We start from the raw sequence: 24840 nt of genomic DNA on the forward strand, positions 1-24840 counted from the left end.
CACAGACAGGGCGTGTATGTACAAACCCCACATAGACACGGGGAGTATGTGCAAACCCCACACAGACAGGGGGTGTATGTACAAACCCCACACAGACACGGGGAGGATGTGCAAACCCCACACAGACAGGGGGTGTATGTACAAACCCCACATAGACACGGGGAGTATGTGCAAACCCCACACAGACACGGGGAGGATCTACAAACCCCACACGGACACGGGGAGTATGTACAAACCCCACACTGACAGGGGGTGTATGTACAAACCCCACATAGACACGGGGAGTATGTACAAACCCCACACAGACAGGGCGTGTATGTACAAACCCCACATAGACACGGGGAGTATGTGCAAACCCCACACAGACAGGGGGTGTATGTACAAACCCCACACAGACACGGGGAGGATGTGCAAACCCCACACAGACAGGGGGTGTATGTACAAACCCCACATAGACACGGGGAGTATGTGCAAACCCCACACAGACAGGGGGTGTATGTACAAACCCCACATAGACACGGGGAGTATGTACAAACCCCACACAGACAGGGGGTGTATGTACAAACTCCACACAGACACGGGGAGGATGTGCAAACCCCACACAGACACGGGGAGGATGTGCAAACCCCACACAGACAGGGGGAGTATGTGCAAACCCCACCCAGATAGGAGTTGTGTGGCCTGGTTTTGCATTTCGTCTTTATTGCCCCCCCTGAGATATATCATTGTAGCAAATGCACGATGTAAATAGTGGGGTGGTAAATAGTGAAGAGATTACCCTCAGATTACAGGGGGATATCGATGGACTGCTCAGTGGCAAGTCCAATTGGATTGGGATAAATGTGAGGTGATACACTTGGACAGGACCAACAAGGGAGGGACATACATGATGAGCAGTATGACCTTGGGACCAGAGAGGCTTTGGTGTGCACGTCCGCCCGTCTGTTGAGGATTCGGGTAAAGTAGATCAGCATAAATTGAGGCTGGAGGGTCCACTCATCAGGTGCTAATAACAGCCGGGAAGAAGCTGTTCCTGAGCCCGCTGGTGCCTGTTCGGGATCCTGTATCTTCTACCTGACAGAAGAGGTTGGGGGAGATCGTTACTGCAGTGCTATGGGTCTATGATGTTGGCGGCCTTTCTGCGGAGGACAGCCGTGTAATTGGGAGGAAGATTGGCTTCTCTCGTGGTCAATATATTCAAGGCCAAATTAAGACCGAAGTTTGATTGAAGGGTATGGGGGGGGGACAGTCAGGAAAGTGAAGTCTCAACCCTAGTTGGATTGGCCATGGTCTTTTTGAACCTTTATAGGGCTGAATGGCCTACTCTTATTTCTGAGTCCAAAATGACAGTCTTCTGTTTTTGTTCAATTGGGGGCATTCCTGGCTGGTCAGAAATTGTCCCTAACTGCTGTTAAGAAGACGGTCTTGAACTGTTGCAGTTCATGTGCTGCAGGTCGACCCACACTTGATTTATCATTGCCACATCTTTATTGGTCAGAGTATTGAGTACAGGAGTTGGGAGGTCATGGTGCAGCTGTACAGGACATTGGTTAGGCCACTGTTGGAATATTGTGTGCAATTCTGGTCTCCTTCCTATCGGAAAGATGTTGTGAAACCTGAAAGGGTTCAGAAAAGATTTACTAGGAAATTGCCAGGATTTGAGGTACAGGGAGAGGCTGCACAGGCTGGGGCTGTTTCCCTAAAGCATCGGAGGCTGAGGGGTGACCTGACAGAGGTTTATAAAATCAAGAGGGGGTATGGATAGGATAAACAGACAAAGTCTTTTCCCTGGAGTGGGGGAGTCCAAAACTAGAGGGTATAGGTTTAGGGTGAAAGGGGAAAGATTTGAAAGGGACATATCTGGTCAGCATGGATGAGTTGGACTGAAGGGTCTGTTTCCATGCTGTACATCTCTATGACTATGACTCTATGGTTAAGAAGGCATGTGGGATACTTTCCTTTATTAGTCAAGGCACAGAGTTTAAGAGCAGGGAGATGATGCTGGAATTGTGTAAAACTTTGGTTAGATCACAGCTAAGGGACCGTGTGCAGTTCCCAAATCCACACTATCGGAGGAATGGGGTAGCGCTGGGAGAGGGGGCAGAGGGAGGTTACCCAGGACTGGAGAGTTTCAGCGATGGAGAGAGATTGGACAGACTGGGGTGGCTTTCCTTAAAGCAGAGGAGACTAAGAGGGCGGTGTGACTGAGATGGATAAAATCATGGGGGGGCTTAGATAGACAGGAAGGAACGTTACCCCCTTGGTGGGGGACTGGGGGAGGGGGGCATCGGTTTAAGGGAAGGGGCAGGAGGTTTCAAGGGGGACGTGAGGGGAAACATTTTCACCCAGAGGGTGGTAGGAGTCTGGAACCCAATGTCTGTGAGGGGTGGGAGAGGCAGAAACCCCCCCCATCGCATTGAAGAAGGATTTAGATGGGCACTCGCGATGCCAAGGCGATGGGTCAAGTGCTGGGGGAATGGGGCTAGAATAGGGAGGTAGTTGGCTTTGACTGGCACAGACTCGATGTGCCAAAGGGCCTTTTTCTGTGCTGCAGACCTCTACGACTGCCTTGTCATTGAGCTGGACAACGTGCACTTGTAAACACGGCAGAGATCTGTCAGAAAGGTTGGAGGGAATAAATCCCAAGATCGAAGAGAGCCTTCTGGGATGTTGACATGTCATGACTGAAGTTGACTGATGCAAGGTCCAATCCCTCCTAATTCGGCCACACCAGGGGCTTTAGCGGTGTCTTTGGACGGTGTGTTTTCTCTGACAATGCAGAGGCTGTGCACTTCAAGCTTCCAGGCCTAAGCGCCGCCCAGCTAGGCCTCAACCTCCTCACAGGGCCTCAATCCCTTTGAGTAGAACGTCAAGACATATCAATCCTCACCACACCCACCCCCCCCCCCCCCCCCCCCCCCCCCCCCCCACCCGTCCTCCAACCTGACCCCGTGTTGATGCGGTCCAGGGTTTGAGGGATAGACGCCGTGGGGTGTACATTTTCATTTTCTCCATCGCAAGGCTGTCTTTGGGGATGGAGGAGATGCGTGAGAAAAATGGAAGCTTATCGCCGTGGAGGCAATGTCTTTGTGGAATTGGCCGTCACCGTTTTGTTACTGTCAGAATCCTGGAGCTCCATCCCCCAGGGCCATTGTGGGTCTCACCCACAACACATGGACTGCAGCGATTCAAGATGGCGGCTCACCCTTACCTTCTCAAGGGGGGGGAGGGGCGATTAGAAATGGTTAATAACCTGGCCAGCGACGCCCACATCCCACATGAAAATAAAAGGAAAATCCTGTGTAAAACTAAGTAAAGGCCAGGGAGCAGATGTCGACGGCAAATGTTAGGCTTTCGCAGAAGCCAGTTTTGGGGGAGGCCGAGAGAACAAGCTAATGTTAGACTTAAAAAAGACTCCATTTGTACGTCCCTCAAGCTTGCAAGAGCCAGCGCGGCCATGTGGGGTCATCCAGCACGGAAACAGACCCATGGTCCACGCAGACCAGATATAGATTAGATTCCCTACAGTGTGGGAACAGGCCCTTCAGCCCAACCAGTCCGCACCGACCCTCCGAAGAGTAACCCACCCAGACCCATTTCCCTCTGACTAATGCACCTAACACTATGGGCAATTTAACACGGTCAATTCACATCTTTGGGCTGTGGGAGGAAACCGGAGCAAACCCACGCAGACACGGGGAGAATGTGCAAACTCCACGCAGACAGTCTGCCCGAGGCTGGAATCGAACTTGGGACCTTGGTGCTGTGAGGCAGCAGTGCTCGCCACTGAGCCACTGTGCTGCTTAATCTAGTCCCATTTACCAATACCTGGCCCAGGACCCTCCAAACCCTTCCTATTCATGTCCCCATCCAGATGCCTTTTAAATGTTGTCATTGTACCAGCCTCCACCACTTCCTCTGGCAGCTCATTCCATACACACACCACCCTCTGTGTGAAACATTTGCCCCTTGGGTCCCTTTTATATCTTTCCCTGTTCACCACAAACCTAACCCCACTAGTTCTGGACTCCCCCACCCCAGGGAAACGACCTTGTCTATTCACCTTACCCATGCCCCCTCTTGATTTTATAAACCTCTATGTGGTCACCCTTCCTTGGAAACAGCCCCAGCCAATTCAGCCCCTCTCTATAGCTCAAACCCTCCAACCCTGGCAACATCCATGTAAATCTTTTCTGAACCCTTTCAAATTCAACAATGTCCTTCCTATAGCAGGGAGACGTGAACTGAGTGCAGTATTCCAAAATGTCCTGTATAGCCCCAACTCCTGTACTCAACGCACTGACCATACTGGTGGAAGTGAGCAGCTGCCTTGCCCATGGCTAGGAACTGGAGATATTTCAACCAATCAACCTGCTCAGAGACATTATACCGCGTGTCTGGAGCAGAAAGGGTCTTGAACCCAGGGCCTTCTACCCGAGAGGTTAAGACATTACCGTTGGAAACTGGACGCTGGGAATAACCAAAGCCTCACCTGGCTGACACAGCCACTTTCTCCAATAGCAACTCCTCAAGTGATATAATTAAGAATAAAAATTACATAAAACGTAAAAATAAAATTAAAATTAAAATTAAAGCTCCAACATAAAATTAAAAATAAGAATAAAAATTAAAAGTAAAATCAAAATTAAAATGAAAACTATAACTAAAGTTAAAATTCAAATTAAAATTCGAAATATCGACAAAGTTAAAATTAAAAATAATAAAAATAAAAGCGATAATAAAAATAAAATTTCAACTAAAATTAAAATTTTAAGTAAAATTAAAAATAAAAATAGAAGTGATAATAAAAATAAAATTTAAGGTAAAATTAAGATTTAAAATAAAATTAAAAATAAAAGTGATATTAAAAATAAAATTTAAACTAAAATTAAAAGTTAAAAAGAAATAAAGATTAAAAATAAAAATAAAATTTCAACTAAAATTAAAATTTCAAGTAAAATTAAAATTTTAAGTAAAATTAAAAATAAAAAGAGGTGATAATAAAAATAAAATTTAAACTAAAATTAAGATTTAAAATAAAATTAAAAATAAAATTGATAATAAAAGTAACATTTAAACTAAAATTAAAAATTAAAAAATTAAAATTAAAAATAAAAATAAAATTTCAACTAAAATTAAAATTTTAAACAAAATTAAAAATAAAAATAGAAGTGATGATAAAAATAAAGGTGAAAATATGAAGGTACCTGCTAACTGGAATTCACTTTGTCACAGAGACACCTGAGAATTGTTAGCCAAATACCGATGCCAACTGATGATCAGCTTGGCTGAGTTCGGCCTTGTCTTGTTTGAAAAGCCTGCTAATTCACTACTGCTTCCTTGTGGACCATGACCATCGTCACAGAGTCAGCCGACGGCCTCCGGTCAGTTTTACGTTTTGTTCAGATTCTCTCTGGCCTTTTCCCTCCCTGGGCTTTCCCCTCCCTCCCCAATGACTTGGATTCTCCTTAACCTTGGAAGGAAGGCCGAAACCAGGGAGGAGGGCATTCTTCCTCCCCCTCAGCCGACTGCTGCCTTAAAGTTTATTCAGTGTCCCCTGCCCCCGTGCCCTCTCCCCCCTCCCCTGCACACTCAATTCCCCACCATCTTAGAGAGAAGCCATTCCTCCCCATCTCTGGGTTAAGTCTGCCTCCTTCCCCTTATCCTGAAACGATAACCTCTCGTTCTAGATTGCCTCCCCCCACATGAGGAAACATCCTCTCTATTTGTCAATCCGTCCCCCCCCCCCCCTTCAGCGTCGTACAGAGCTCCATTAGATCTCCTCTCGATCCTCCCAACTCCACAGACTATCGGCCTGAGCTGCTCCCTTCATGAGACCAACTCCCCTCGTCTCTGGAATCGAATCGAGTGACCCTTCTCTGAACTGCCTCACTACACCCCTCCTCGAGTGAGGGGACCGAGACTGTACACAATACTCCAGCTATGGCCCCACGAATGTCTTCTACAGTTTCAGCAACATTTCCCTCTCTTTTAGACCTTTAGCAATAAATTCCATCTTCGTTCCTTATTACCTGCAGTATCTACATCCTGGGTGTTCTGTGATTTTTGTTGCACAAGGACATCTAATCGAAATATTCTAAAGTTTCTCTCTGTTTACCTAATGAGTTGTATCTCTGTCCCTCCAACCCAAATAGATAACCTCACACTTATCCACGTTTCCAGCAATGTCCTTTTGGTTACGAGAAATCACAACAGGTTAGCTCTGATGAAGAGTCATCTGAACTTGAACCGTTAACTTGCTCTGTCTCTCTCTCTCTCTCTCTCATGGATGCTGCCTGACCCGCAGTGATTTCCAACACTTTGTTATTTTCAGTACAGATTCCAGCGTCTGCAGTAACTTGCCTCTCGATTGCTATCTTGTTTTTAAAATTTATTTTGTGGGATGTGGACGTCTCTGGCTGGGCCACAGCATTTATCGTCCCCCCCCCCCATCCCTAGTTGCCTCCCTTGAGAAGGTGGTGGGGGGGTGAGCCGCCATCTTGAACCGCTGCAGTCCGTGTGTGCTGTGGGTTAGACCCACAATGCCCTGGGGGAGGGAGTTCCAGGATTCAGACCCAAGGAACGGCCGATATATTCCCAACTCGGGACGGGGGGCGGTGGGAACTTGCGGAGGGGGTGGGGGGGGGTAGGTGGTGATCCCACGTATCTGCTGCCCCTTGGCCTTCTAGATGGAAGTGGTGGTGGGTTTGGAAGGTGCTGTCTGAGGAGCCTCGGGGAGTTGCTGCAGTGCGTCTTGTAGATGGTACACACTGCTGCTACTGAGCGTTGGTGATTGTGCCACTATTAGCTCCTTCCCAATGTGTATCAAATCCTGGAATTATTACAACACATCGTCCGGTTGCTTTTGAGCAAATTGTTCACGCACTTGGAGTATGATATTAACTCGGGTGGTTAGAAAAAAATACGAATTGATGTGAGTCAGGAGCTTCCCTGGTTTGACACCTCCAGCCGCAGGATGGTTTAGGATGGCCTGAGCGAGCATGATGAGATGAGGAATATGTGTTACCGTCCTCAATAGCATCATCAAGTCATAAAGACCCTGATGCGTAGCCGCTTCCCATCTGCCGTTTTGCAAAAGTGTTGCTCTGGTGGCAGTTGGATGACCAGGTGGATCTTGCAGTCGGAGACACAGAAGGGAACAGGAACAGGCTTTAACCTCCCCAGCTGGCTTGCTGCCAGCTAATGCGCCGATCTCCTCCACCTCGAGCCCCATTTCCCACTCTGTCCTCCTACGTCCAGACGTCGCTCGATCGCAGAGCTTTGTGCTTCATTCGTGGGCCTGGCCTTTGTTGCTCCTGTCCCTGATGGGCCCCTCGCGAAGCTGGCTTGCCCTGTTGGACCCGGTGCGCGCCGACCCACCGCGCCCTCAGGGAGGGAATTCCGGGATCTTGACGCTGAAGGGACGGCCGGTGCGTTTCCACGTCGGGATTGGAGGAGGTGGCTCGGAGTGAATTTTGAAAGAAATCTTCACCTCAGAGAGAGCCTGTGGGGGTCTCTGTCACGGAAAGGGCTGGAGGCCGAAACATCGAATGTTTGCCAGAAGGAGTTGGATATAGTTCTCGGGGCTAAAGGGATCAAAGGGGTATGGAGTAGAAAGCCGGAACAGGGGACTATGTTGGATGGTTCACCCACCGTCCTATTGAATGATGTGGTAAACTTGAATGGCCTACTCCTTTTCCTATGTTTCTCCTGAGGCCTGTGAGGCAGAATTACGTCTTCACTCAGGGACTTGTGAACCTGTGGAACTCTGCGCCCTGCTTTTAGAACCATACAGGATCTCTACAGGCAGAGAGAGGCCATTCGGCCCATCTGGCCCGCACCCACCCCATCCCGAGGAGCGTCCATTGTCCGAAGAGGCTCCATACTGAGATGGGTAGATCTTTGAGAATCCAGGGCTCGGACACGGGACGCCAATGGAATTTACCTGGGCCCTGCTCCCGCTCCTGGGACGCAAACTTCCCTTTATCCCTTCCCGGGGCGGGGGAACGTCTCTTCAGTGGGAGAGAGGGCCTGGCAGGGACATTTTCGACCGCGTCGCTGTGGGGTCTGGAGTCACATGTAGGGCCCAGACCGTGTACAGACGGCAGATTCCATCACGCGATGTACGGTCATGAACCAGGCGCCATTTTTAACCGCTGTCCACGGCACGAGTCTTGGCCCCTCCCCCCATCGGCACGGCTTGCTCTCAAATCCGGATCCGGGGCTGGCGGAGAGGTGGGTGGGATGACGGTGCAGGTAGGAGCTGGCTGTGATAGGTCAGTGGGAAGGAAGGGTCAGGTCAAGGAGGCGGGACAGGGAGGGGAGAGGGCCAGTCCCGGGATGGGGTTGGGGAGATTTGGAAGCCGGTGAATTCTACGTCGAGGCCTTGCGGTTGTAAGCTCCCAGGTTTGGAAGTTGAGGTGTTCCTCCATCAGTTTGCCTGGGGCCTTGTGTTGACGGTGGAGGAGGCCCAGGATGGACATATCATGGAGTGGGGGTTGGAGTGGGAGGGGGAGCTGACCTGGAAGGTGGGGTTGATTGGAGAGTTGGGACCAGAGGTGTTCCCTTGAACCGGTCTCTGAGTTACGTACAGTCTCTCCCATGAGGAGGAGACCACATCAGGTTGGAGGAAATGCAGGCCGGACTTGGACTGGTGCTTTGGAGGGAGGACATTCCAGGTCCTCACTACCTCCAAGGTAAAGCAGAGATACAGAGACAGAGAATGAACAGGAAAGCTGGGCATCAGAGAGAGCAGACTGGGTTCTGAAGATAAAGAAAGCATAGAGATTGAGAAACTGCAGAGAGAGAGAGGGAGATGGAGAGAGAGAGAGAGAGGTGTAGATGGAGAGAGAGAGAGGGAGATGGAGAGAGAGAGAAGGAGATGAAGAGAGGTGTAGATGGAGAGAGAGGGAAATGGAGAGAGAGAGAGGGAGATGGAGAGAGAGAGAGGGAGATGGAGAGAGAGAGAAGGAGATGAAGAGAGGTGTAGATGGAGAGAGAGGGAAATGGAAAGAGAGAGAGGGAGATGGAGAGAGACAGACAGAGATGGAGACAGCGATGGGAGGAAGAGAGAGAGAAATGGAGAGAGAGAGAGACGGAGAGAGAAAGAGAGAGAGGTGTAGATGGAGAGAGAGAGAGGGAGATGAGAGAGAGGGGAGATGAAGAGAGAGAGAGGGAGATGGAGAGAGAGAGAAGGAGTTGGAGAGAGAGAGGAGATGAAGAGAGGTGTAGATGGAGAGAGAGGGAAATGGAGAGAGAGAGAGGGAGATGGAGAGAGAGAGAGCGAGATGGAGAGAGAGAGAAGGAGATGAAGAGAGGTGTAGAGAGAGAGAGAGCGACGGAGAGAGAAAGAGAGAGAGATGTAGAGGGAGAGACAGAGATGGAGAGAGAGACGGAGAGAAATATAGAGAGATGGGGGGAGATAGATGGGGGAGAGAGAAAGAGATGGGCAGAGAGCGATGGAGAGAGAGACAAAGAGATGGGGCGAAAGAAAGAGAGAGAAAAGGAGGGAGTGATGGAGAGAGAGAGACAGAGAGAGTGGGAGAGGCAGAAAGAGAGAGAGAAGGGATGGACAGATGAGAGCAGACTTGGTTTGGAGACAAAGGAAACACAGAGATTGAGAAACTCGAGAGAGAGAGAAAGAGTGAACAGAGGGAGAGCAGGTTGGATTTGGAGATAAAAGAAACACAGTAGTAGAGAACCCAGAGATTGAGAGAGAGAGAGGCCAGACTGAGAGCACGGAGGAGTGCAGAGATAAAGGAGGCATGGAGATTGAGAAAATAAAAGGAGAGAGAAGGGCCAGACAGAGAGAGGGAAGACTGGTTCTGGAAATAAAGGAAGTTGAGGGACCAGAGAGAGAAGAGACAGACAGAATGGAGGATATAAAGGCAGCACAGAGACTGAGGAATCACAGAGAGTGCGAGAGAAAGAGAGAGGGGATGGACAGAGCGAGAGCAGACCGGGTTTGAAGATAAAGGAGGCGCAGAGATTGAGAAACAAGGGAGAGAGAGAAAGAGAGAGAAATGACAGGATGAGTGCAGACTGGTTCTGGAGATTGAGGAAACAAAGAGAGAGATAGAGAACCCAGCGATAGAGAGAGAGAGAGAGTGAGAGAGAGAAAACAAACAGAGAATAGAGGAGAGATAGGCACCAGAGAGAGAGTTTCTAAATTTGAAACCAGAGAGAGAGAGAGAGAGATTAGCCAGACAAAGAGTGTGGAAAAGTGCAGAGATAAAGAAAGCACAGAGATTGTGGAATCACGTAGAGAGAGAGAAGGTTTGGACAGAGAGAACAGGCTGGCTCTGGAGATAAAGGAAACAGTGGGAGGTAGAGAACTCAGACATACAGAGACTAGGGCCAGACAGAGAGAGCAGAGATAAAGCAAGCACAGAGATTGTGGAATCACAAGGAGAGAGAGAGAAGGGGATGGACAGAGGGAGACAGAGCGGAGAGGTGGTTCTGAAGATAAAGGAAGTGGAAGTACCAGAGATAGAGAGAGAGAGAGAGAGAGGGCCAGACAGAGAGAGGGGAGGAGTGCGGGTATTAGGGAGAAATCATGTCAAAATATTACAGAAAAACAGAGATCGCAGAGAGAACTGAGAAGATGGAAATCAGAATCAATGGGCTGTCAAATCTCAGGCCTCCATTTCCCTGGAGTATAATTCTGAGTGCTAAAGGAAAGCAATTAAGGGGGTGCGGTGTTAAATCCTCCCCGTGTCTCTGTGGTACAAAGCGGTTATCTTGTAGGCCCTGTGCTCCTCTGCAAGTTCAATATTTGCAAGTTGAAAACTCGCTTTCGATAAGGTGATAATTGTCGAATTGTTAATCAGTTTTAATTGCAGCTCCCTTGGAAATCTAAAAATAGCGCTAATCTACGATCTTTCAGAACAGGAACCTTGATTATCAGGAAAAATTATAAGCCACTTGGCATGAATGATCATTTACCGGTTATTAAGCCCTGCCGGGTGCTGCGGAATTAATTTGCGTGTCGGTGTGAGATTCGAGAGATTGCACACTGACAGGGAGGGAAATGGGCCATTATCTGCCTCCCTTAGAAAGGCCGTTCCCTTCCTGGGCGCTATGCAAATGAAAGGCGGCAGCTACCTCAAACAGAATAAAGAAACCAGAGAGAGTCGGGGTCAGTGATTTGCACAGCAGTGCGTCACGGACGGCGCCTTATTAGCGATGGGGATTTTTGACCATCAGATCATAAGGGATTGGGGCAGAAGGTGGCCATGCAGCTCCTCGATTTCTGCCCCGGCCATCCCACGCATCCGTTTTCCTGCCCTCTCCCTTGATTCCCCAACGGATCGGGAATCCATCTAAGAAAGAAACATAGGACTGTGGATGCTGGGAGTCAAAAACAAAAACAGAAATGGCTGGAAACATCTGGCAGCATCTGTGGAGAGAGAGAGAGAGTAGGGTGTGACAATGCTCCAGGTTTAAGAGGTTATTTCACCCTGGTATTTTTTTGTTGAAGGGAGTTTGTCACGCAGACATACTGAGCAGTGGCCCAAAACAATGGAGTAAACAGCTTAGAATCATAGAGCTGTACAGCATGGAAACAGACCCTTCGGTCCAACCCGTCCATGCTGACCAGATATCCCAACCCAATCCAGTCCCACCTGCCAGCACTTGGCCCATATCCCTCTAAACCCTTCCTATTCATGTCCCCATCCAGATGCCTTTTAAATTGTACCAGCCTCCACCACTTCCTCTGGCAGCTCATTCCATACACGCACCACCCTCTGCGTGAAAAAGTTGCCCCTTAGGTCTCTTTTATATCTTTCCCCTCTCACCCTAAACCTATGCCCTCTCGTTCGGCACTCCCCCACCCAGGGAGTCTATTTACCTTATCCGTGCCCCCTCATGATTTTATAAACCTCGATAAGGTCACCCCCTCAGCCTCCAGGGAATACAGTCCCAGGTCCCTTTTATATCTTTCCACTTTCACCCTAAACCCACGCCCTCTAGTTCTGGACTCCCCTACTCCATGGAAAAGAGCTTGTCTATTTACCTTATCCATGCCCCTCATGATTTTATAAGCTTCCATAAGGTCACTCCCTCAGCCTCCAATACTCCAGGGAAAACAGCCCCAGCCTATTCAGCCTCTCCCTGTCACTCAAACCCTCCAACCCTGGCAACATCCTTGTAAATCAGTTCTTGGTTTTTTTAAAAAAGTTTGAACAATAGAAGCAGCCTGGCTGGGCGTGGCCAGCTCTCACTGAATCAGGATTTCTAGTTTTTGTTTTTAGGTTTAGTTTTACATGGTTGCTGCTGTGGGTTTAAAAGTTATTTTCCCCCTCTCTCGATTATAGCCAGATGCTGGGGTTTCTCTTCCTAGCTTGCTGGATTGCGTATGAGACAAGATCTATTTTTCTGAATTTGCCTTTTCACCAAAGGGTGCATTTATGGAATGTTACTACATTGGAACCATTAATTAGTAATAGTTGTTGTATCTATTATTGGGTTAAGTTTTCCAATAGGTTGTTGTAAATTCCTCTTTATGCTGTTTGTATTTTAACTACAGTGTTTCAATAAATTGTGTTTTATTTAACATCAAGTTGTTTGACCAGACGAATTGCATCTGGAACAAAGCACTACACACTTGCCTTAAAAATAAGGAAAAGTTAGGATCTCAGCTCCCTTTTTAAAATACTTTGGTGGGGTGGGGGGGGGGGGGGGGGCGGGGTTTGGTCTGGTTAATCTTTCAGGTCCAAAATGGAATCTATCTGTCTCAGCCTTAAATATACACACAGACTCTGCCCCCTCTACAGCTCCCTGAGTTAGAAAGACTCACAAACCTCTGACAGAGGAAATTCCTCCTCACTTCAGTCTTAAATCGGTGCCCCTTTATTCCGAGACTGTGTCCTCTGGTCCTAGAGTCCCCCATGAAGGGGGGAAACACCCTCTCAGCATTGACCCTGACAACCCCCTCCATAAGAGATCCCCTCCCATCCTTCTCAACTGCAGTGGATACAGTCCCAACCTGTTTAACGTTTGTTCATGAGACAATCCCTCCAGACCAGCGATCATCCTCATGAACCTTTTCTTTACTGCCTGCAATGAAATGATGTTTTGTTACGGTGAGAGATAGAGACAGCTTCTCAGTGAGGAACTGTTTTTGGCAGAGAGGGTCAGAATCTGGAGGGGTTAGGATTAAGGAGTGGATTAAAGATAGGGTTAAGGTTAGGCTTCAATTAGAGTCAGGGTTAGGGATCGGAGTAGGGTTAGGGTTAATGTTAGGTTTAGGGTGAAGGTTAGGTTTAGGTTAGAGTCAGGGTTAGGAATTGGGTTAAGGTTAAGTTGAAGGTTAGGGTTGAGGTTAAGGTTAGGTTTAGGGTTAAGGCTGGTTTTAGGGTTAGGGTTAAGGTTTGGGTTAGGGTTAAGGCTAGTTTTCGGGTTAGGGTTAAGGTTAGGTTTACGGTTAAGGCTAGTTTTAGGGTTAGGGTTAAGGTTTGGGTTAGGGTTAAGGTTAGGTTTAGGGTTAAGGCTAGTTTTAGGGTTAGGGTTAAGGTTTGGGTTAGGGTTAAGGTTAGGTTTAGGTTAAGGCTAGTTTTAGGGTTAGGGTTAAGGTTTGGGTTAGGGTTGAGGTTAAGGTTAGGGTTGAGGTTAGATTTAGGGTTAGGGTTAAGGTTAAATTTCATGTTAGGTTTAAGGTTCAGGTTATGGTTAAGTTTTGGGTTAGTGTTAGGGTTGAGGTTAAGATTAATTTCGGGATTGGATTATGGGTTAAGGTTAGGATTAGAGTTGAGGTTCGGTTTAGGATTCAGGTTAGGGTTAAGGTTAGGTTTAGGGTTACCGTTAGGTTTAGGGTTAGGGCTAAGGTTAAAGTTTGGGTTGGAATTAAGGTTCAGGATAGATTTAGAGTTAAGGTTCGGTTTAAGGTTAAGGTTCAGGTTAGGGCCAAGGTTCAGGTTAGGGTTAAGGTTCAGGTTAGGGTTAAGGTTCAGGTTAGGGTTAAGGGCTGGGTTAGGGTTAGGGTTAAGTTTAAGACTAAGGTTAGGGTTTTGGGTTAGAGTTAGGATTAGAGTTAAGGTTCAAGTTGGGGTTAGGATTAAGGTTAACGTTAGGTTTACGGATTGGTTTCAAGTTTGGAGGAGACTCTCTTGACACTGGTGGCTGTTCTGGTGCACGGTGACGTTACTCTACCCGGTATAACCCAGCTGCCTTTACCCTGATAGACACCAGGGACTGGCAGGTGCTGTCAGACAGATGCAGAGCTGGAAAAGCAGGGCAGAGCATTGGAGTATTGGACCGAGACCCTGGGCCAGGACAGCCTGAACCCTGCTGTGCTTCTCCAGCTCCCCCTTCCTCCCTGGTGTATGCCAGCTGTCTAACGGTCTGTATTTCTCTCCTGCCCCGCTCCCCACCCCCCCCCCCCCCCTCGGCAGCGAAGGAAGAGTCTGTGGCCACCTTCAAGGGCACCGAGTTCTTCTGCTACGACCTCTCGCACAACCCCATCCAGAGCAGCAGCGACGAGATCACCCTCTCGTTCCGGACCCTGCAGCGCAACGGGCTCATCCTGCACACGGGCAAGTCGGCCGACTACGTTAACCTGGCGCTGAAGAACGGCGCCGTCTCGCTGGTCATCAACCTGGGCTCGGGGGCCTTCGAGGCTCTGGTGGAGCCCGTCAACGGCAAGTTCAACGACAACGGCTGGCACGACGTCCGGGTCACCCGCAACCTCCGTCAGGTAATGACCGGGTGCCGAGGGGGAGCGTCCAACCCCCCCCCCTCCTCCCGCCTTCCACCCTCGGTCTCGGGGCTGCGGGGGGGGGGAGGGGAGGCAGACCGCGGTTTCTCGCTGGGACCCCCCTGCTCGGCGCAAGTTGTTCCGCCCCGCATTTACGTATCGACGGGGTTGGGGGGAGGGGGGTGGGGGGGCGTTCGATGGACGCCCCCCCTGGGGGGGGGGGGGGGGGGGGGGGAGGGAGGGAGGGCATCTGCCACTTGTCCAGGGGAGTCGTGCAGCACGGGAGACAGACTCTTTGGTCCAACCCGTCCCTGACGGTCCTGAAGTTAATGCGGTCCCGTTTGCCAACGCTTGGCCCATATCCCTCCAAGGAGAGAGCGAGGACTGCAGATGCTGGAGATCAGAGAGGAGAGAGGGTGAGGCGCTGGGAAAGCACAGCAGGTTCAGGCAGCATCCGAGGAGCAGGAGGATCGACGTTTCGGGCATACGCCCTTCAACAGGAATCTGCTGATGAAGGGCTCCTGCCCGAAACGTTGAATTTCCTGCTCCTCGGAATCTGCCTGAACCTGCTGTGCTTTTCCAGCGCCACACTCCCGACCCCCATATCCCTCCAAACCCTTCCTATTCATGTCCCCATCCAGATGCCTTTTAAATGTTGTCATTGTACCAGCCTCCACCACTTCCTCTGGCAGCTCATTCCACACACACACCACCCTCTGTGTGAAAAAGTTACCCCTTGGGTCCATTTTATATCTTTCCCCTCTCACCCTAAACCTATGCCCTCTAGTTCAGGACTCCTCGACCCCAGGGAAAAGACTTTGTCTATTTATCCTATCCATGCTCCTCATGATTTTATAAACCTCTATAAGGTCACCCCTCAGCGTCCGACCCTCCAGGGAAAACAGCCCCAGCCTGTTCAGCCTCTCCCTGTAGCTCAGATCCTCCAACCCTGGCAACATCCTTGTAAATCTTTTCTGAACCCTTTCAAGTTTCACAACATCTTTCCGATAGGAAGGAGACCAGAATTGCACACAATATTCCAACAGTGGCCTAACCAATGTCCTGTACAGCCGCAACATGACCTCCCAACTCCTGTACTCAATACTCTGACCAATAAAGGAAAGCATACCAAACGCCTTCTTCACTATCCTATCTACCTGCGACTCCACTTTCAAGGAGCTATGAACCTGCACTCCCAGGGACAGCAGGATTTCTGCACCTTCCTGAAGTCAGAGGAGAGAACATGACTGGGCTGGGGTTATGTGGGAGGGGGCAGTGGGGTAGAGGGGAATGACAGCAAAGTTTAAAAGAAACTTTAAAAAATTTCTCCTTGTCTCTCGTGATAAATCCGGTAGCGGGTAGAACTGCCAAAACTCTGCGACACAGCAAGAGTCCATTCAGGCCCTCTACCTCTGGGTCTACTGCCTGTCCATTCTGATTCTCCCCTTCAAGCCCCTTGACCAGCTTCCTTGTAACTGAGGTCAGGGGTTTCCACCTCGACTGGTGAACCAGGCTACGGATTTCAGACGCTCCCAACCCCTGCCCCAATCCTGCATGTGTCTCACATCCGCTCTAATCGATTGGCCGTTCACCTTCAACTTGTGCCACCTGATCCAGGGAGCATAGCGATTTCTGCTGTCCGCTCTATCCCAGCCTCTCAATACATTGTTCACTTTGTTTAAACCATTCCTCGGTCTCCTCTGTTCTGAGGAAAACAACTCCCAGTCTCTCTGAGCTTTCCTCATAGCTACAGGTTTCAAACTCTGCTACGGGGCCTGAATGTCACTTCTGTACCCTCTCTCTCTTTCTGTCTTTCTTTTCCCTCTACTTCTCGCTCTCTCTCTCTTCTTCTGTTTCTTTCTCCCTCTCTCTTTCTCTGTCTCTCTCTCTCTTTCTTTCTGTCTCTTTTTCTCTCTTTCTCTTTCTCTCCCCCCTCTCTCTTTCTCTCTCTCCCTCTCTTTCTCTGTTTTTTTTCCCCTCTCTCTTTCTTCCTTTCTTTTTGTCTCTCTTTCTCTCCCTCTCTCTCTGTCTCTCTTTCTCTCTCTCCCTCTTTTTATGTTTCTCCCTTTCTGTCTCTTTCTCTCCCTCTGCTCATTCTCCGTTTCTTTTTTTTTTCCTCTCTTCCTTTCTCTCGCTTTCTGTCTCTCTCTTTCTCTGTTTCTTGATTTCTCTTTGTCTCTCTCTCTTTCATTGTCTCTCTCTCTTTCTCTCTCTCTCTGTCTTTGTCTCTCTCTCTTTGTCTTTGTCTCTCTTTCTCTCTCTTTCTCTCTGTCTCCTCTCTCTGTCTTTGTCTCTCTGTCTCATTGTCTCTCTCTCTCTCTTTCTCGCTCTTTCTCTCTCTCTGTCTCTCTCTGTCTCTCTCTCTGTCTTTGTCTCTCTGTCTCATTGTCTCTCTCTGTTTCTCTCTCTGTCTCTCTCTCTCTCTCACTCACTCACTCTCTCTCCCTCCTGTAGTTTGGTGATTGGAACTGCACACTAGCCTCTAGCTGTGGCCCACTCAGTGTGTCTTACACACATCCCTGCTCTCGGCTAATGAAGGAAAGCACCCGCTGTGGCTGCTTTACCACCTTGCCAACCCATCCTGTCACCCTCGGCAGGGGGGGGGGGTGCTGTGGGCACTCCCAGGTTTCTCTACCACCCTGAATACCATCCCATTTGCTGTGTATTTCCTCATTTCGTTTGCCCACCCCAAACCCATGACCTCACATTTCTCTGGATCGAATTCTGTCTGCCACTTTTGCCAAATCGACCAAAGCACTGACATCATCCTGTCTGGTAACAGAGTCGTACAAACTAGTCCCACCTGCCTGCTCCTGGCCCATATCCCTCCAAACCCTTTCCTATTCATGTCCTTATCCAAATATCTTTTAAATGTTGTAACTCTACCCACAATCCACCACTTCCTCAGGAAGTTGGTTCTGCCCTCTGTGTGAAAAAGTTGCCCCTCATGTTTTTTGTAAATCTCTCCTTAAAAATGTGCCCCTTGCTCTTGAAATCCTCCACCGTGGGGAAAGGATTGGACGAGATTCCCGACAGCGTGGAAACAGGCCCTTCGGCCCTCCACTGACCCTCCGAACAGAGACTTATCCAGACCCATTCCCCTCCCCGATATTTACTAACACACCTAACACCGTGGGACAATTTAGCACGGCCAATCCATCCTAACCTGCACATCCCTGGGCACTATGGGACAATTTAGCACGGCCAATCCACCCTAACCTGCACATCCCTGGGCACTATGGAACAATTTAGCACGGCCAATCCACCCTAACCTGCATATCCCTGGACACTATGGGACAATTTAGCACGGCCAATCCATCCTAACCTGTACATCCCTGGATACTATGGGACAATTTAGCACGGCCAATCCACCCTAACCTGCACATCCCTGGGCACTGTGGGACAATTTAGCACGGCCAATCCACCCTAACCTGCACATCCCTGGATACTATGGGACAATTTAGCACGGCCAATCCACCCTAACCTGCACATCCCTGGGCAATATGGGACAATTTAGCACGGCCCATCCACCCTAACCTGCACATCCCTGGGCACTATGGGACAATTTAGCACGGCCAATCCACCCTAACCTGCACATCCCTGGGCACTATGGGACAATTTAGCACGGCCAATCCACCCTAACCTGCACATCCCTGGATACTATGGGACAATTTAGCACGGCCAATCCACCCTAACCTGCACATCCCTGGGCACTGTGGGACAATTTAGCACGGCCAATCCACCCTAACCTGCACATCCCTGGGCACTGTGGGACAATTTAGCACGGCCCATCCACCCTAACCTGCATATCTTTGGAAACCGGAGCACCCGGAGGAAACCCCACACAGACACGGGAAGAATGTGCAAACTCCACACAGACAGTTGCCTGAGGGTGGGATTGAACCTGTTACTCTGGCGTTGTGAGGCAGCATTGCTAACCACTGAGCCACCGTGCCACCCACAGAAACCTAGCCTTAACCCCATCTTTGTCCCTCATGATTTTATAAAGTTCGATCAGGTCGCCTCACAACCTCCTACGCTTCAGTGAAAAACAACCCAACATTTCTTTATAACTCAAACCTTCCATACCTAGCAACGGCCTGGTAAATCTCGCCTGAACCCTCTCCAGTTTGATAATCTGTACTGCAACACAGCACTCTCCCAGTCTTGTACATAATCTGTACTGCAACACAGCACTCTCTCAGTCTTGTACATAATCTGTACTGCAACACAGCACTCTCTCAGTCTTGTACATAATCTGTAATGTAACACAGCACTCTCTCAGTCTTGTACATAATCTGTAATGTAACACAGCACTCTCTCAGTCTTGTACATAATCTGTACTGCAACACAGCACTCTCTCAGTCTTGTACATAATCTGTAATGTAACACAGCACTCTCTCAGTCTTGTACATAATCTGTACTGCAACACAGCACTCTCTCAGTCTTGTACATTATCTGTACTGCAACACAGCACTCTCTCAGTCTTGTACATAATCTGTACTGCAACACAGCACTCTCTCAGTCTTGTACATAATCTGTAATGTAACACAGCACTCTCTCAGTCTTGTACATAATCTGTACTGCAACACAGCACTCTCTCAGTCTTGTACATAATCTGTAATGTAACACAACACTCTCTCAGTCCTGTCTATAATCTGTACTGCAACACAGCACTCTCTCAGTCTTGTACATAATCTGTACTGCAACACAGCACTCTCTCAGTCTTGTACATAATCTGTACTGCAACACAGCACTCTCTCAGTCTTGTACATAATCTGTAATGTAACACAACACTCTCTCAGTCTTGTACATAATCTGTACTGCAACACAGCACTCTCTCAGTCTTGTACATAATCTGTACTGCAACACAGCACTCTCTCAGTCTTGTACATAATCTGTAATGTAACACAACACTCTCTCAGTCTTGTACATAATCTGTACTGCAACACAGCACTCTCTCAGTCTTGTACATAATCTGTACTGCAACACAGCACTTTCTCAGTCTTGTACATAATCTGTAATGTAACACAGCACTCTCTCAGTCCTGTCTATAATCTGTAATGTAACACAACACTCTCCCAGTCTTGTACATAATCTGTACTGCAACACAGCACTCTCTCAGTCTTGTACATAATCTGTACTGTAACACAACACTCTCCCAGTCCTGTCTATAATCTGTACTGTAACACAGCACTCTCTCAGTCTTGTACATAATCTGTAATGTAACACAACACTCTCCCAGTCCTGTCTATAATCTGTAATGTAACACAACACTCTCTCAGTCTTGTACATAATCTGTAATGTAACACAACACTTTCTCAGTCTTGTACATAATCTGTAATGTAACACAGCACTCTCTCAGTCTTGTACATAATCTGTAATGTAACACAGCACTCTCTCAGTCTTGTACATAATCTGTAATGTAACACAGCACTCTCTCAGTCTTGTACATAATCTGTAATGTAACACAGCACTCTCTCAGTCTTGTACATAATCTGTAATGTAACACAGCACTCTCTCAGTCTTGTACATAATCTGTAATGTAACACAACACTCTCCCAGTCTTGTACATAATCTGTACTGCAACACAGCACTCTCTCAGTCTTGTACATAATCTGTAATGTAACACAGCACTCTCTCAGTCTTGTACATAATCTGTAATGTAACACAACACTCTCCCAGTCTTGTACATAATCTGTACTGTAACACAGCACTCTCCCAGTCCTGTCAATAATCTGTAATGTAACACAGCACTCTCCCAGTCCTGTCTATAATCTGTAATGTAACACCGCACTCTCCCTGTCCTGTATATAATCTGTAATGTAACACAGCACTGTCCCAGTCCTGTATATAATCTGTAATGTAACACAGCACTGTCCCAGTCCTGTATATAATCTGTAATGTAACACAGCACTGTCCCAATCTTGTACATAAACTGTACTGTAACACCGCACTCTCCCTGTCCTGTATATAATCTGTACTGTAACACAACACTCTCCCAGTCCTGTCGATAATCTGTAATGTAACACAACACTCTCTCAGTCTTGTACATAATCTGTAATGTAACACAGCACTCTCCCAGTCATGTCTATAATCTGTAATGTAACACAGCACACTCTCAGTCCTGTACATAATCTGTAATGTAACACAGCACTCTCCCAGTCCTGTCTATAATCTGTAATGTAACACAGCACTCTCTCAATCTTGTACATAATCTGTAATGTAACACAGCACTCTCCCAGTCCTGTCTATAATCTGTAATGTAACACAGCACTCTCTCAGTCTTGTACATAATCTGTAATGTAACACAGCACACTCTCAGTCCTGTACATAATCTGTAATGTAACACAGCACTCTCCCAGTCCTGTCTATAATCTGTAATGTAACACAGCACTCTCTCAGTCTTGTACATAATCTGTAATGTAACACAGCACTCTCCCAGTCCTGTCTATAATCTGTAATGTAACACAGCACACTCTCAATCCTGTACATAATCTGTAATGTAATACAGCACTCTCCCAGTCCTGTATATAATCTGTACTGTAACACAGCACTCTCCCTGTCCTGTATATAATCTGTAATGTTACACAACACTCTCCCAGTCCTGTCTATAATCTGTCATGTAACACAGCACACTCCCTGTCCTGTATATAATCTCTAATGTAATACAGCACTCTCCCAGTCCTGTATGTAATATGTACTGTAAAACAGCACTCTCCCAGTCCTGCATATAATTTGTAATGTAACACAGCACACTCCATGTCCTGTATATAACCTATAATGTTACACAGCACTGTCCCAATCTTGTATATAATCTGTAATGTAACACAGCACTGTCCCAGTCCTGTATATAATCTGTAATGTAACACAGCACTCTCCCAGTCCTGTATATAATCTGTAATGTAACACAGCACTGTCCCAGTCCTGTATATAACCTATAATGTTACACAGCACTGTCCCAATCTTGTATATAATCTGTAATGTAACACAGCACACTCCCTGTCCTGTATATAATCTGTAATGTAACACAGCATCGTCCCAGCCCTGTATGTAATCTGTAATGTAACACAGCGCTGTCCCAGTGCTCTATATAATCTGTAATGTAACACAGCACTGTCCCAATCTTGTACATAAACTGTAATGTAACACAGCACTGTCCCAGTCCTGTGTATAATCTGTAATGTAACACAGCACTGTCCCAGTCCTGTGTATAATCTGTAATGTAACACAACACTCTCCCAGTCCTGTATATAATCGGTACTGTAACAGTACTCGCCCTGCCCTGTATGTAATCTGTAATGTAACACAGCACTGTCCCAGTCCTGTGTATAATCTGTAATGTAACACAACACTCTCCCAGTTCTGTATATAATCTGTCATGCAACACAGCATCGTCCCAGCCCTGTATGTAATCTGTAATACAATACAGTACTGTCCCAGTCCTGCATATAATCTGTAATGTAACACAGCACCCGCCCAGTCTAGTACATAATCTGTAATGTAACACAGCACTGTCCCAGTTCTGTTTACAATCTGTAATGTAACACAAAACTCTCCCAGTCCTGTATATAATCGGTACTGTAACAGGACTCGCCCTGTCCTGTATATAATCTGTAATGTAACACAGCACTGTCCCCACCTATATATAATCTGTCATATAAGATAGCACACTCCCAGTCCTGTATATAATCTGTAATGTAACACAGCACTGTCCCAGTCCTGTATATAGTCTGTAATGTAACACAGCACTCGCCCAGTCTTGGACATAATCTGTAATGGAACACAGCGCTGTTCCATTGCTCTATATAATCTGTAATGTAACACAGCACTGTCCCAATCTTGTACATAAACTGTAATGTAACACAGCACTGTCCCAGTCCTGTGTATAATCTGTAATGTAACACACCACTTTCACAATCTTGTATATAATCTGAAATGTAACACAGCACTCTCCCAGTCTGGTATATAATCTGAAATGTGACACAGCACTGTCCCAGTCCTGTATACAATCTGTAATGTAACTCAGCACTCTCCTAGTCCGGTATATAATCTGTAATGTAACACAGCACACTCCCATGTCTGTCCATATTCTGTAATATAACACAGCACTCTCACAATCCGGTATATGATCTGTACTGTAACACAGCACTCTCCCAGTCCTGTCTATAATCTGTAATGTAACTCAGCACTCTCCCAGTCCAGTATATAATCTGTAATGTAACACAGCACTCTCCCAGTTCTGTATATAATCTGTAATATAACACAGCATTGTCCCTGTCCTGTATATAATCTGTCATGTAACACTGCACTCTCCAAGTCCAGTATATAAACTATAATGTAACACAGCACTCTCCCAGTCCTGTATATAATCTGTGATGTAACACAGCACTGTCCCAGTCCTGTATGTAATCTGTAATGTAACACTGCACTCTCCAAGTCCAGTATATAAACTATAATGTAACACAGCACTCTCCCAGTCCGGTATATAATCTGTAATGTAACACAGCACACTCCCAGGTCTGTACATAATCTGTAATATAACATGCACTCTCCCAGTTCGGTATATAATCTGAAATGGAACACAGCACTGTCCCAGTCTGATATATAATCTGTAATGTAACACAGCACTCTCCCAGTCCTGTATATAATCTGTGATGTAACACAGCACTGTCCCAGTCCTGTATATAATCTGTAATGTAACACTGCACTCTCCAAGTCCAGTATATAAACTATAATGTAACACAGCACTCTCCCAGTCTGGTATATAATCTGTAGTGTTACACAGCACTATCCCAGTCCAGTATATAATCTGTAATGTAACACAGCACTCTCCCAGTCCTGTATATAATCTGTAATGTAACACAGCACTGTCCAGTCCTGTATATAATCTGTAATGTAATACTGCACTCTCCCAGTCCTGTATATAATCTGTAATGTAATGCAGCCCTCTCCCAGTCCTGTAAATAATCTGTAATGTAACACAGCACTCTCCCAGTTCTGTATATAATCTGTAATGTAACACAGCACTGTCCCATTCCGATACATAATCTGTAATGTGACACAGCACTCTCCCAGTCCCATATGTAATCTGAAATGTAACACAGCACTGTCCCAGTCCTGTATGTAATCTGTAATGTAATGCAGCACTCTCCCAGTCCTGCATATAATCTGCAATGTAACACAGCACTCTCCCAGTCCTGTACATAATCTGTAATGTAACACAGCACTGTCCCAGTCCTGTATATAATCTGTAATGTAACACAGCACTGTCCCAGTCCTGTACATAATCTGTAATGTAACACAGCACTGTCCCAGTTCTGTATATAATCTGTAATGTAACATAGCACTCTCCCAGTCCTGCATATAATCTGTAATGTAACACAGCACTCTCCCAGTCCTGTATATAATCTGTAATGTAACACAGCACTGTCCCAGTCCTGTATATAATCTGTAATGTAACACAGCACACACTCAGTTGAGGGCGGCACAGTGACACAGTGGTTAGCACTGCTGCCTCACAGCACCAGAGACCTGGGTTCAATTCCCGCCTCAGGCGACTGACTGTGTGGAGTTTGCATGTTCTCCCTGTGTCTGCGTGGGTTTCCTCCGGGTGCTCCGGTTTCCTCCCACAGACCAAAAATGTGCAGGTTAGGGTGGATTGGCCATGCTAAATTACCCGTAGTGTTAGGTAAGGGGTAAATGTAGGGGAATGGTTTTGGGTGGGTTGCTCTTCGGAGGGTCGGTGTGGACTTGTTGGGCCGAAGGGCCTGTTTCCACACTGTAATGTAATCTAATCTAATCTAGTCTCAGTCCTGAATAAACTATGTAATGTAACAGAGCACTGTCCCGGTCCTGTGTATAATCTGCATATAACACAGCACTCTCTTAGTCCTACGTATAATCTGTAATGTAAAACAGGACTCGCCCTGTCCTGTATATAATCTGTAATGTAACACAGCACTGTCCCCACCTATATATAATCTGTCATATAAGATAGCACACACCCAGTCCTGTATATAATCTGTAATGTAACATAGCACTGTCCCAGTCTGTATATAATCTGTAATGTAACACCGCACTCTCCCTGTCCTGTATATAATTTGTAATGTAACACAGCACTCACCCTGTCCTGTACATAATGT

The 24840-nt window shown here is 47.2% G+C and overlaps 1 protein-coding gene across 1 annotated transcript in view; it reads left to right on the top strand.

The window, feature by feature from the left end:
• Positions 1-24840, top strand: part of LOC122543998 (neurexin-1-like) — a 1169973-nt gene that overhangs the window by 63839 nt on the left and 1081294 nt on the right. The window contains exon 2 of the mRNA XM_087983596.1: positions 14394-14695. Coding sequence (XP_087839722.1) covers positions 14394-14695 — 302 coding nt within the window. The remainder of the gene's footprint in view (positions 1-14393; positions 14696-24840) is intronic.

This window comes from Chiloscyllium plagiosum, unplaced genomic scaffold (assembly GCF_037043375.1).
Source record: "Chiloscyllium plagiosum isolate Xiang-an unplaced genomic scaffold, Cpla_swu_hap1 HiC_scaffold_46, whole genome shotgun sequence".
Lineage (NCBI taxonomy): Eukaryota > Metazoa > Chordata > Chondrichthyes > Orectolobiformes > Hemiscylliidae > Chiloscyllium > Chiloscyllium plagiosum.